Source organism: Canis aureus, chromosome 29 (assembly GCF_053574225.1).
Source record: "Canis aureus isolate CA01 chromosome 29, VMU_Caureus_v.1.0, whole genome shotgun sequence".
NCBI classification, from domain to species: Eukaryota; Metazoa; Chordata; class Mammalia; order Carnivora; family Canidae; genus Canis; species Canis aureus.
In genome coordinates this window covers 13969425-13984016 of record NC_135639.1, presented here as the reverse complement: position 1 = coordinate 13984016, position 14592 = coordinate 13969425, and the positions used below count along the sequence as shown (strand labels likewise).

Here is a 14592-nt window from a genome sequence, read left to right as displayed (position 1 = left end):
TGGAACTCAGGACCTGAGTTCATCCTGCAATCCCACACTGCCTCCTGCGGGAGCTGAGACTGGAACTCAGGACCTGAGCTCATCCTGCAACCGCACACTGCCTCCTGCGGGAGCGGAGACTGGAACTCAGGACCTGAGTTCATCCTGCAATCCCACACTGCCTCCTGCGGGAGCTGAGACTGGAACTCAGGACCTGAGCTCATCCTGCAACCGCACACTGCCTCCTGCGGGAGCGGAGACTGGAACTCAGGACCTGAGTCCATCCTGCAATCCCACACTGCCTCCTGCGGGAGCTGAGACTGGAACTCAGGACCTGAGCTCATCCTGCAATTCCACACCACCTCAGGGACCCCTCCTAGAAGGGGATCTTGAAATGCCTTGGCCTCAGCCTCCTCCAGGACTAGGAGTAGAGGGAGCTACACTAGATGGTGTCACTTCAAGGCTCGACCTTCCACCCACCCAACGTCCCCAAATGTTCCCTGCCTGAAGTGGGCCCTCCTGGTGCTAAGACACAAATCCTGCCACCCTGCACAGTCGGGGTGCAAGGTGGTGCAAGAGGGTGCTCTGTTTGGGGTCTCTGGGCTCCAGCCTTTCCAACTAACACTGTCCGAGGCTTTAATCATCTACATCTGGTCAGAGCCCTGGTGTTCAGTTGCCAGAACTGAGCACAACAAGCCTGGAGCTGGCAGTGTCTGGGAGGTGACCATATGGCCCCTATGGCCCCCCTGAGCCTTGGGGGAAGCGGGCCAGGAGGGTCACCTTGAGTTGGAAGCATATTCACAGATGGAAACCAATCTGCAAATTCTCTGTGACAGGGGCACCGGTTGTGAGCTGGGCCTGGGGAATGGTGTGAGGGAGGAGCTCTCGGGGTAGAAGTGGGTGAGGGGCTGCATCTTGGGACCCGGAATCCGAGACTGCTCTTCAGTAGGTCACGGGATGAGCGGGGGCCATCCCTCTGCCACAATCACTGTGTTTTGGGTTTCTGTTTTTGTTTTAGAGCTTATTTCAATCTCACCATTAATGTTTCATTAGAAAGTGGCCCTGCGCCCCTCCCCCACACTCAGATCTTTGATGGGCAATCCTAACGGGACCCCCGCTGCATTCTGCAGCATATCTGGATTCTCTTCAGGCCTTACTCTGTGGGAAGACGTGCCCCTCCCATAATATAACGCAGCGAGGAAGTCTGTTTCTCCATATGAATATGCATTCGATGCACAAGGTAGCGATACAGATAATAACCAGGACAAAGGGCCTTCCTACTGCGCCTTGATAAATCCCATCCTGCTGGCTCCTCTTCCTTCCGGAAAACCTCAGGCTGTTCCCCAGCATGTGACACTTTGGGATTTCGCTACCGAATGTTCAGGAAGACCCAAGGAGTGCAATGTTGGGGCAGATACGATGTGTATGACCAGTTGAGTTCTTTTGGGTTCATTTCTGAATGAACTATACAAACTCCAAGGCTCTAATGGCTTCTTCTTCTAATGGCTCTTAGTCTTTCCCTTCTCTGTCTGCCTGTCTCTCTCCCTCCCTCTCCTCCATCTCTGTTACTGCCTCTCTCCCCATGCACACACACAAGAATACTTACATGTGCACGTGTACACACACACATACACACACACACAGCAGCCCGTCCTGAGATGTCTCCGATGGGACCCAGCCAGCCCCCTGGCACCATTGGGTCTTTGCCTGGTCTTCAGCACCTCTGCTCACCACTCTTTTTATGACTGGCCCCCAGGAGCTTGGTGCTCAAGGTCAGACCATCCCCTGCTTCCCAAATCCCTCTGGGGTATCCCTGACACCCTCCGGCACAGGCTGGGTACGGCCACCCCGGTGTCCCTATCCTCAGCGCCACCCCCATCCCCAGGATCTCAAGCCAGACAGGCAGAGTGTTAGTTTGCATTAAGGGACAGCCTGACCTGATTCTGTCACTAGGTCACTGCGTGCTTGTAAGGTCACTGCCACTTTCTAGGATTCTGTGTCTTCATCTGGAAAACGAAGAAACTGGCTCACAGGGTGCTGAAAGCCCCCACCTGCAGCCTCCAGCTCTACCCATTTCTCACTTGGATCACGAAGCTAAACGGATGGCTGATAAACACCCAAAGGTACGGAGCCCCTCCCTCACATCTCCACCAATTCCTTATTCCATGATGCCTCAACTTACCAAGCAGTAAACCTCTGCCCCAAATTGCTGACCTAGTGGTATGAAGTTTTTATTTGCCAAGGACAGACACACCCTGAAACTCTTTTTTTTTTTTTTATTAAACCTATCATCTGCTATTATATTTGACTTGAAGGAGAAAGGAAAATAGGACTGCATTGGTTATCTGTTGCTATTAGAAACAAGAGTGAAATTTTCCACAGGTTTCCATCTATTCTCTGTCTACACAGCCCTCACCTAGGAACCATCGACTGTCAATGACTTAATTCCTCGCACAGTGACTGCGTCTACAAGAGGCAATCACTTCCTGCCCACCGGCCAGGGCTCCCCGCTGATCCCCTCATCCAGCAAGTGACCCCGTCCCTGGCCAGGGGTAACAGTTCCAGGAGCAGACAGGCCTCCCCTGGGAATCTGGATTGCAGTGAGAAAGAGCCTGGGGAGCCCACACCCTGGGCATGCAGGGAGGGAGGGAGAGGCTACAACCCCAGGTAAAGCAGAAGTTAGAGACCAGGATGGAGTGGGGGATTGGGGGGAGGACTCCAGGCTCCCAGCTCGTTCTCTGCTCCATGCAGCATGGAGGGAGTTCCAGAAGCCATCCCGGGATCCTCTCTTAAATCTCCTTTTGGGCTTCCTCTAGCTGGAAAACATTTAGTTACCCGCCACTAAAAGCCCTCCTTAATGCTGGCACGAAAGATGGGCCACCACCATTGATGAGGCAGGAACAATGCCAAGGAAAGAGAAAAGGCTGCCTTGGGGCTTCACCACGGAGGACTCGCTCAAAAGACTTGCTCAATTTGACTGAGCACCTGGGCCCTCTGACATAAACCATTATCTCTTCAAACACTCCCTTAAAAATGTAATTCCTGCAGGGAGGGTCAAGTCATTACGGTACTGATGGCAGAGAGGTTCAGATCCCCAAACTGTGGAGCCCTCGCTGCTTGGGAGGGGGCTGGCCGACAGGAGCGTTGAGAACGTTCCAAGGCCAGCTCTGGGCTCAGCCGGGAAGCCTGCAGAGACAATCGGCCTGCATTCTCACGCTGGCCTTGCCAAGTACCTGGGAGCAGCCTCTGCGGGCCTCCTTGGCCTCAGTATGCCCGTCGGTAACACCAGAGGGTCGGCCCAGGCCAGACATTTGACAGACTGGGCCCCACGGGGCTGGCGATGCCACCTACGGCTCTGTTTCCTCAACAGCTTCCGTGTCCTCTTTGAGAACAAGACTCCTGACGTCTGTACTGTACACAGTTGCTTATCCCAACCGGTAGAGATGGCCCCTCAAGGACAATGAGGAAAGGAAAAGAAAGGAAGGAAGTGATCAGAGGAATTTAGCCACTGGTCCATGGAAACATGGGGACAAACAGAGAGGCCGGCTTGTGCCCTCTGAGGCAGCAGGCCTGAGCCCTGGCACCTGCATCATCTGTGTCCCGAGCCGAAACCAGGAATCGGGGCACAGAGAGCACTGTTCCCAGCCACGGGAAAACCCACAAACCCTAGGGTCTTATTTACAAAAAAACACGAGCTAACAAGGAGGATTTTACTGCCACACACTAGCAAAACCCACCTCCCTCTGAGATCTGGGGGTGCTTAGCTGGTGCATCGTACAGAACTTACCTACCCGGAGCCTTGGTGTTCTGACGGTAAAAGCGGAACACAGTAAGCGAAACTACTCAAAAAATATGTGATGAGAAGTAAAACAGTCTCAAAAGTTCAGCAAATGTATGAAGAAATGAGGTGCAGGTAAGAGAAGAGGCTCTGCCCGTAGGCCGCGTCCTCTTAGGCCCCACTCTGTAACAGGGCAAATACTTGTAAATGGACACTCATCCTATAGCAAACAGAAATACAAGCATTTCTGCCACAGTGTGGTCTGTTTCCCCGAAAGTCCTCACACTCTGCAAAATCGCACACTAAAAATAAAAGGATTCACGGGAAAGACAGTGTTGGTGCCTATCACTCAACACTTCCGGGACCTTGTCACTTGAGCCCTTCCCAAAATAGTCATGGCTCTAGTAACATCCATTCACAGTGAGCTGCACCGGCCCCTGGACCCAAAACCCCATCCAGTCATTCATTGTCTAGTGCTCCTTCTTTGAGATGACAGGCCTTGGGGGCACTCACTTCCTACAAAGACCACTCTCATCAAAGTCCAAAACCCTACCCAGGGTGTCTTAACAAGGTAATGCTAGTCTCGCTCCTTCATCAGCCCTCTTGGTTGCCCCATTCAGCGTGAGGGGGCGGAAAGACATTAAAACAGCCACAGCTTGCACTAGAAGATGTACCTGTAGACTTCCAGCCCCCCCCTTTTTTTTTTTTGTTCTTCTGTTGCTCCTTAATCATGAGAAACAAGTTCTAATCTATCAAAACACAAACACCTGGGAAAAATTGTCAGTGAGCCAACACCACTTCCACATATAACATCATCCCCCCCATTTAACAGTCATGGAAACACACGCTGTAGACCAACAACCAAGTAATTTCTTGCTTTTTTTTTTTTAAAGATATTTATTTATTTATTTAGAGAGAACACACGGGCATGTGAGCAGGGGGAGGGACAGAGGGAGAGAGAGAATCTCCAACAGACTCCACAGGGATAGAACTCATGCCCTTGACATCATGACCTGAGCCGAAACCAAGAATCAGACGCTTAACCCACTGAGCCACCCAGACACTCCCCACCTTTCTTCTTGTTTTTAACATTTTGTTTGACCAACAATTTCAAGTGTAAGATAACTAGAAGTTGCTTTTCAGATAATTTGACTATAAGGAACATCTGATTTACCACAGGCAGGCTTCTTGACATCACACATTCACAGAAAGTTGTAAGAAGTGAGTGAATCTAACCCGCAAGCTGTTCTAAAACATAATGCAAATTTTTAAAGTTTATACTTTTAGTCAAACTGACTCAGATTCAAAGTAGCCACAAATTCTTTGCAGCACCTCCCATGAAGAGGTAGATCTCTCTCCCCACCCCCCAGTATCTGGTGGGCCTCGTGACTTGCTTTGACTACTAGAACGCAGAAGTGAGAGCATACTACTTCTCAAAAGGCCTTCATTGTGACCTCTTACTCATCCTCTTGCCACCCTGAGACCACCACGGTAAAGAAGCCCAGCTGACGGCCAGCATCCACCCCTGGGCCACTGAGTGAGAACATCTTGGACTCTCTGGCCCAGTGGAACCATCAGATGCAGTCCGGTGAGTGACCCCACTCAAGACCAAGAAAAGAAGCATGTAGCACAGAATCTTGCACAAATAAAATGGTTACTGTTTTAACCCATTAAATTCTGGGATGGTTCATTGCATAGCAAACATAATGTGACATCTTCTAGACATTTCACCAATTCTTTGATATTTTAATACCTCTACCCACTTGGGAGCCACTAAACCTTTTATTTAGGTCTCAATGATTTTATATAGACCCCTGAGAAGGGGCTAAACCAATCCCCCAAAGTGGTAGTGTCTCCAAGGACCCTACCAGGAGTGATTAAAAGCCAAGGGCTAAGCAACAACCCCAATTCCAGGAAGATATCATGTAGCTGGACATAAACACAAAACCCCAAAGAGGAATAGCTCCTAACATTCAAACGACTCCTGAGGGAGGCTGAAGGCTCTCTAACCAATGCTTCTTAACCTAGGCAAGACCCCAACCTTCCTGGCTGTAGTACACTGAATAATAGCACCCCACCAAATACATCCGGGTCCCAATCCCTCCAATTTACAAATATGTCACTTTACATGACAACAGGGATTTTGCTGATGTGATTGCATTAAGGATCTTGAGACAAGGAGACTGTTTTGGTTATTCAAGTGGCCTCAGAATAGGTCTTTTTTTTTTTTTAATTGGAGTTCAATTTGCCAACATAAAGCATAACACCCAGTGCTCATCCCATCAAGTGCCCCCCTCAGTGCCCGTCACCCAGTCACCCCCACCCCCCACCCACCTCCCTCAGAATAGGTCTTTACACAAGAGCCCTCAGCAGAGGGAGGCAGGAGGGGTGGAGTCGGCCAGAAGATGTGCAAGTGGAGGCAGAGGTTGGAGTGATGTGCTCTGAAGATAGAGAAAAGGGCCACGAGCCAAGGAATGCAGGCAGCCTCTGGAAGCTGGAAAAGGCAAGGGAGCTGAGCCTCCCCCAGAGCCTCCAGAAGGAACATGGCTCTACCAACACCTTGACTTCAGCTCAGTAGCACCCACTTTGGACTTATTTCCAACCTGCAGACGATAAGATAATAAGTTTGTGTTGTGTTATGCCACTGAGTTTGTGGTAGCTTTTACAATGGCAATAGGAAACTAACACACCGGATAATTCCCCCTGCCTGCAAGAATGTAATTTAGGATTATTATTCATAATAACAGTAACAGCTAATAATAATAACTAACATTAATTTAGTGTCTGCTTTAGGGCTGGCATTGTTCTAAGTGCTCTTCTTATATAAACTCATTTAATCCTCACAAAAACCACATGGAGAAGACTATTACAATCCAAATCTTACAGATGAAAAAAACTGAGCTTTCCAGAGGTTTAGTAACTTGCCAGGGCCATGGAGCAGGCATAGCTCCAGGGTTGAACCCGGGCAGCCTGGCTCCAGATCCCAGGTTTCATCATGACAACTCCCAAATCAAACCAGCAGTGAGAACGATCAATTACAGCCACTAAGTGAACATCTTCTATGTACCAGGCGCATGCTTAGCACTTGACTTATATTCTCTCATTTCATTTTCCTGGCACCCCGCTGGAGCAAGATTACTAGTCATCCTTGTTTACAGAAGAAGAAATAGAAGAGCAGCAATGTTACGGTGAGGAGTTAAACACAGCTGAACCCAGAAGTGTCTGAGCCTAAAGCCTGGATTTAACCACACATCCTACTCTCATCCCACTTGAGGCCCACGTGGCTGAGGAAAGGACAGAGAGATAAGAAGCACAACCACAGGATTTATCTCTCAAACTGAGATACCCAGAAAATGAAAGAAGTCACTATTAATAATTTCACCGGGACAAGAGGTATAAACCAGAACTGTCCCGGCAAACCTGGACACAAGGCCACCCTCAAAATAAGGAGATTAAAACCCAGGCCATATGCTACAGTTCACAGTTCCCTGGGAGGGACCCTGTGGAGTCCCACCTGACACCAGCCCCACCTGACATCCCTAGCTGCCAGGTCATGGTCAAGGCTGGAAGAGGAGGGGTAGTCCTAGAAGAGCGCAGAGCAGTATCTGCAAAACTCCAGGTCTGGAGTCTCAGCCCAGAGACAGGGCCCATCCAAAGGCAGACCGGAAGTCCACCTGAGAGCAGAGGTCAGAAGCCCTGGATAGAGTCCAGGGATACAAAAAGACCTTGAACCCTACTAGTGCTCTAATCAGGAAGCCCAACTGGGAGCTCAGAGGCTTGGCAAAGGGCCACAGGGGTGTTAAATGTGGCCAAGAGCCTGAGACACCCAGCTCTCCAAAGTTCTGGGCCTGCTGGCCAAGAAGCCATATGGACTGAGGCTCAGGCTGGGGTCTGCCCCTTCCTAGCTGTGGGATCCCAGGCCAGCCCTCTTCCCCTCTGAGCCTCCTGGACAAAACCCAGCTACTGATAAATGCCCTATCTATATCTACAGGATCCATAATAATAAATAATAACAGACAACAGCAAATGAGCCATAACCTTACCAGAGGTCGTGGGAGTAAACAAAGTCTGCTTTGAAATGGGTACTATTGATTATTCCCACTTTACAGATGAGGAAACTGAGGTGGGGTGATGGAGGGGCTAAGTAACTTGCCCAGAATCCCATGGCTGGTAAGTGGTAAAGTGAGAACTAGAATCCAAGCCAATTGTCCCTGTAAAATTGCAGGGAAACCTTCTCTCCTCCCTGCATGGTCAACGTAAAGCAGTGCGTTCTTGTTCACGGTCCTTGACGGGGGCCCACTGCCCTATGGCCAGAGTTGACTGTGGTGGCCCATGGATTGGGCACTAGTTCTCACCTGATTATAAGATTTACTGACAGGCTTTGCAAGTCTACTCCCAGGGCCCCTTTCCCTGGATGGTCTAATTCCAGAAGGTCTGGGAATAAGAATCATAAGGACATTCCCCCAGGTGATTCCTAAAGCATTTCTCTTCCTGTTCAGGCCCTTCTGGAGACCGATTTCCAGAAAAGAGAATGTCTCAAGTCTGGTGCTCCTATATCCCTGACCTCCTCTAAAACTCTCCGGTCTCCCTCTTACCCAGAGTGCGGCCTCAGCACAAAGCCTTCCAAGGGCAATAGCATCTGCCTCAAGTGTTCTGACCATGTTCCGGTTTCCATACATTTTCACTGTGGTCACCTTCTGTTTATGGCAAGTGACACAGGTTACCCATTTCTGGAACTAACATAAGTCAGACTCTTAAAATAAATGCATTTTTCAACAAACATCAGATCAATTTTAAAAATAATTAACAAATCGCGGTTTAGGTGGTCAGTACATATGGAGTCAGGAAGGTACATCTCAAGTGGCTGAAGACTGAGAAGTTCCCTAAGGATAAGATGTGCCCGTGCAGGTTTTGCTGACAGCCCTGAGTTCTGTTCTAACATCACCCCTCTCCCTGCCACTATCTCACCCTGAGGAATGTACTCAATCCCTCTGAGCCTCTTTCCCCTTGTGTAAAACCTCCCACTTCATGGAGTATTTATGAAGATTAAATGAGACAATACAAGCGAAGCATTTAACACAGAGCTGGTGCTTACAAACTCTGCTGACTCGGTCTAGCACCAGGGAATGAACCGTGTCGGATGCTCCTGCCCTCCGCCCCCCTCATGCTGAGGTCCCAAGTCTGAAATCCAGATAGGTGGTAACTCACTGATTCTCAAACTTGGCTGTTCATCCAAAAAAAGTCCTGATATAATAATTCTGGAAGGAGGCGTAGGCATCAAGACATTGATAAAGCTCCCCAGGTGATTCTAATAGGCAGCCAGGATTGGGAACTAACCCCAGGGGGCTTCCGGTGACCAAGAAAGTGTAGCTTCTGATACTACATGCTCCAGGACCAGCCCCAGCTGCCTTCATTCTTGCTTCCCACCAGTGGACTCTGCAGACAGGGGAGAAAAGGCGCTCAAGGAGGGCTGACTTCGTGTTTGCCAGGAGAGAGGTGTTCATCACTTGCAGGGCCTTGCTTCAGAACCGAGCACTGAAGATCCAAAAGCATCAGGACCTGAACATAATCCCCACATAGACCCAAGTCAGAAGAACCCAAGCTGAATCTGCCCTCCTAAAGCCTCCAAAGAAAGCAGACCAGCTGGACCCGCAGCGATAATCCCAGGGGGCATCTAGGAGGTAGAGACAGGAAAGCCACCTCTCCCTTCCGCCAGTGAGGAAAGAACTTGCTAAATTCCTGCCCCTCTGATATCTGCTCTGCTCCCACAACAGACCCAGGCAGGCTTCACAAGCCCCTTGTCCACACCAGGGAAGGAAAGCTTAGCTGAAGTTCACACGCGCTTTGGGCTCCAAAGCCACATTGCTCCTTTACCCCTCTGCACCTGTTATTGCCCATCTCGGAGCAATGGACTGGGAGTCATTTCCAATAAAAGGGAGGCAGCAAGGATTTGCAGAACCCAGAGCAGTGGGGTCAGCGTCAGTTCTGGGCAGTGCCTGTACTTCTTGGTCCCCTCCTTGGCTCGTCCTGCTTTCCTGGCAATGTCCAGACATGCCTGCAAGTGGAAGGCACTCGCTCCCCGCCACATGCTGCTCATTCACTAAAGCGCCTGGTTCCTCCCTGCTATTCTAATTATGCGCAGCAATAATAAAGATGCTTTCTCCCTTACCAGAAGCCTATTTATGCAACGAGAGAGCATTTCGCCCCCACGATACTGAGTCGTCACTCAAACCCTTGTGGGAATCAAAGTCGCATCTCCTCAAGGATTGACTGAGCCCTCCCTACCCCCCTTCAGCCCTACAGCTTCCACCCACTCCTGAGCACCCATGTTTCTAGAAGCACCGCTCTGCTGCAGAGTGGGCAGGATGCAGATGCCATTCCCCACCACTGTGCTCCCCTGTGGATTACTGATATTCATTTGACACACAGTAGGGGGTTTATTGAGCACCTGCTATAGGCCCTCACAAGAGCATGGAAATGAAAGACATAGTTCCGTGCCCTTGTCAGGAGAAGGGGCATTAAGAGAAAGGCACCAGCTTTTATGGTCCACGACTGATTCACACCCCGACCCCAAGCGTTCACTGACTGGGTGCTTTGATTCCTTGGCTGGGCAAACTATCCAATTCCTCAAAAGGCTCAACTGCCTCATTGGCAAAATGGGGTAATAATAACACCAAGCTCATGGGGTTGTTGGAGGAGTCGGTGGGGTATACACATATAAAATTGGAACATTGTAAGCACTCGGTGAACACTAGGTGAGATTACCAACAATCAGTTCTGGCAGCTCTAGTACCACGAAGGCAAGACCTCACCAAGATGGATGAGTCTGGGAAGGCTTCCTGAGAAGTGATACCTGAGCTGAGTTTTGAAGGATAAGTAGGAGTTTGCTAGAGAAAGGGAGGATGTTCCTGGCAGGGGGGAAGGGGGGTGGCAGGAGGGCTAAGGGCGTTCACAGAACTTTGGGAAACAGGACCACGACCAGTGGCCTCCCACTTCCATCTATAGTTTGGTGGCCATGGGGCCATGGGGTAGCCAGACTCCACTAGTCTGTGCCCATTCTTTCGGACCCTCGGTGGAATTTCCTCAGGGTCCTATGACATGCCGGGCACGTGCTAAGAGAGGCTGGACAGCTTGACCACCTCCTCCCTTCACTCAAGCCCACTCGTGGCTGTGCCACGCAGGCCTGGCAGCTTTCTCCTGGGTGAAATGGGGGTAACGGGGCCTCTCTTGTAGCCATTCATTCCATAACAAATGTAGGTAGGGCCAAATGATATCATTCAATATTTTCAGATTTCAGCATAAACGGAGTCCTCAGTAAATGTCAACGTTCAAAATATTTGTTTTTATTGTGATTAACTGCCGGGATGTTAAGAATCCCATCTCTAAACCCCAACACGTCCAGGAGGCACCCCCAACACAGGCACCACCACCACCACCCCCCCCCCCCCCCCCGTCTGCCATTCCTCTCCTTAACCCTGTCCCCACCCTGGAGCAAATTACTAGGTGTCTGTTGCCCACACCTACCCCTGACTGGGTCACCACAGGAGCTAGCCCAGCCTGACCACCCCTCGCCCCCCTGTTCATCTCATCCTTCTAGGGCTCCCTGTGTCAACTACTGCAGGTCTTCGTGGGGGCAGGATTGAAGGTCATCTCAGCTTTTGCTGTCCAAAGCTCTAAAGATTAAAAGGTAGCCCTTCTGGCCTTATAAATTAACTTAAATGTTCTATTAAGGAAACTTGCACATATATATAAAGGGAATAGTAATGAACCACCATGCGCCCATCACCCAGCTTCCACAGCTACCATATTCTGCTAAAATATTTTCTGGCCAGCCTTTCTGGCACATCCCACCACCCAGGGCTCCCACTGCTCACAAGTCCTAACATAGTTTGATCCCTCCAACATTCATCCTTTTGCAGCAGAAGCATCCTTGAAATAATCCCCTGAAGAACACCCTTTTTATGTTCCTAGTAGAGTAGTAATCACTGGCCACACCCACAGGAGCTACCTAGGATGGCCCCAAAGGGCTGGAGCTCTGGAATCGGACGGCCTGAGTCCAAATCAATACTTCCTAGATGTGTGACCTTGGATAGGTCACTCAACCTATGTTTAGATTTCCTACCTGGGGGGAAACATGAATTCTGGTAACAGATCTGTTGTTGAGGCTTTAACAAATGAAATAATGTATGCTCATCGCCCAGCACAGTAAACACGGAGTGAAGGAAATCTTAGAAATAGATGTGTTAGATGATGGGTGAGCAGGCTCTGCTCCTGTGAGATACTATTAATATCTCCCATTTTCGAGATGAAGGCATGGGAACCAAGAGAGACCCAGCAAGTTGCCAGGGACAGCCTGCTCTGTGTCCCAAGTCCATGTGTTGGATATTCTCACAGGCTGCCTTGAACTGCAGATCACTGGAAGTGAAGAAACACTCTAGAATAGACACAGGCGAACAGTGGCAGGTGGCCCAGCACACCCAGCATGTGCTTCCCCATCCTGGATGGGGAGCTCTCCCAGCCTGAGGACAGACAACCACACAGCGCCTCTGTGTGCATGTGTCTGTAGGCTAAAGGTGCTGAATTCCATTTTGCAAGACAAATGGTGTGGGGGGAAGCACATCCCTGATCGCTCTTCTGATTTCACACATCCTATGGCCAACCTTGCATTCAACACAGCCATCCACTATGTATCCCAGCATGAGAAGCAAGAAACTGGTTCACTAACTTAGGCTTAGGAAATCTGATGTCCCTCTCTATCATCCTACATTTTTTTTTTCCAATTTAAAGAAAAAGCTGGGGCGGGGAGAGGGGGGGGTAATGAATCAATCCAGTTGCTGAGTGATATCCAGACAAAGCCGCCAGCCCCTTGCCGGCGTTTGCCAGCTGGGGAAAGGCAGGGGCGGGGGCAGATTTGGATGCGTGTTAGGGCCCAGCCAGAGCTCTGGCCTGGGCTCTCCAAGGCCCCTCCCAAGAGTGAGCCCCGTTAGGATATCCCCCTCACCGCCCCCCCCCCCCCCCGCGCACTCCCCCACTACTGCAGTGCCGAGTGGGGAGGCACCTCCCAGATCTGCAGGAACAATGGGCTGGGGAGGGGGCAGGTGCCTCTCAGAGCGCAGCAGAGGGCGGGGGCCCGGCCCGAGACTGCAAGACTGCAAGCACCCCGCCCGTGGTGGCTGCGCTGCCATTGGACTCAGTTTCCCCAGCTTTGAGGTCCCCGGCAGAGCTTTTCCTGGATGAATTTTCCTTACGTCCTAGGCATTTTAATTTCATCCTCGCCAGGCGGCTTCACCTGCCGCTCGCCGGAAGCCACCCGGCTACGCTCCCCTCCAGCGGCTGCTCCTGCTAAAAAGCCCCCGAGGTCAGGGACGCGCGGCGCCTCCGTGCGCCCAACTTTCCCCACTTGGGACCCACGATCCCGGCCAGGCCGTCTCCTCCGCGGGCGAAACCATGATTTACAGCCCTGTGCTCCAGGCGCTGCTCCTCCTCTTCCCCCGCTCCCGAGTCCTCTCCCGGTCCTTCCCCGGCACCCCCGCCCCAGCCGAGCCCCAAGCACGCTCCCCGCAGAAAGCGGCCACGGCGCGTTGGCAGGAGGCGAGCGTCCGTCCTCCGCACCCGGCGCCGCCGTCCTCCCCCCCGCCCCGGCCAACCAGGGGCCCGCGGAGCCCCCGCCGCTCCTCCCTCCCAGGCCCGCAGAGTCCCCGGGGATGGGCGGGGCGGGCCGCGCGCCGCAGCCCAGCCCGGAGCTGCACCCCCACTTCGCACGGACGCCCGACCCGGGGGGCGAGGGGCCGGCTCCAGACCCGCGGTTGGCCCCAGGCCCCCACCCCCGCCTCGCTGAGTCACGGAAACGAGCCGCTGGGGCTGCCGGCCCTTCCCTCGGCCCGCGGGGCGCCCGCTCAGGGCGCAGGGGATGCACCCGTGGGGAGGGGGCTCTGCACCCGACCGCAAGGGGCCCCGCAGGCGGCGCCGCCCGGGGCGGGGGTGGCCGGGGCGCTCGGGCGGGGGCTGCGGTTCTCGCCGCAGTGTCCGCACCCGGGCCGGGAGCGCAGCACGTGACCGAAGGGCCGGAGGCGGCCCCCGGGACCCCCGCTCCGCCGCAGTGGGGCAGATGTCCAGGGGCGCGCGCCCACTTTCCCGCGGCCCGAGGGGGGGCTTGCGGGGCGCGGGGCCGAGCGCGCTCCCCCTGCCCGCCCGCCCGCCCGCCGCAGCCGCAGGACCCGCGACCCGGCTCACCTCGGGGCCCCGCGTCGCCGCCGCCCGCCTCCTTGTCCGCCATGGTCGCGCAGCCCCCGCCCGCGAGAGGAACCTCCGGCGCAGCCCCCGAGCCCCTGCGGGTCCCCGTCCGCGTCCTCGGCGGCGCTCGGGCCGGGTCTGAGGCTCCGGGCAGCGGGAGCACTGCTGTGACGCGGCCGCCGCCGCAGCCCGGACTCCTCCCCGCGCTCCTCCCGGGCCCGCCCCGCCCCGGCCCCGCCCCCGCCGCACGCCCCGCCCCCGGCCCCGCCCCCAGGCGCACGCCCCGCGGAGCCCGGCCTGGGGGGAAGGCAGGGGGAGGCCGGCGCGGGGCCCCGCTCGGAGTGTGCCCGCCCGCCCGCCCGCCCCGCGCCGCGTCTCTCCGGGTCCGGCCCCTCCTCCCCGGGGCTGGCCCCCGCGCCGGTCGCCGCCGAGGAGCGGGCGGGGCGGGGCGGGTCGCCAGGCGGACGCCGGCGCGGTGAGGGCGCAGGGCTGGGCGAGCGGCGGGGCCGGGGTTCAGGTCCCCGCCGCCCCCGCGCGCGTCCGCTCTTGCGGGGAGCCCGGGCCGAAGCCCCGCAGCCGGCGCCGCGGGAGACCGCGCTCTC

General features: G+C 53.7%; 1 protein-coding gene across 4 annotated transcripts in view; it reads right to left on the bottom strand.

Moving 5' to 3' along the window:
* Window positions 1-14592, bottom strand: part of HSPA12A (heat shock protein family A (Hsp70) member 12A) — a 160797-nt gene that overhangs the window by 52088 nt on the left and 94117 nt on the right. The window contains exon 1 of one of the 4 annotated variants that reach the window (XM_077877492.1): window positions 13991-14181. The exons of the other annotated variants lie outside the window; for them this stretch is intronic. Coding sequence (XP_077733618.1) covers window positions 13991-14033 — 43 coding nt within the window. The 5' untranslated portion in view covers window positions 14034-14181. Of the gene's footprint in view, window positions 1-13990; window positions 14182-14592 lie in introns of those variants that run through there. 4 annotated transcript variants of the gene reach the window in all.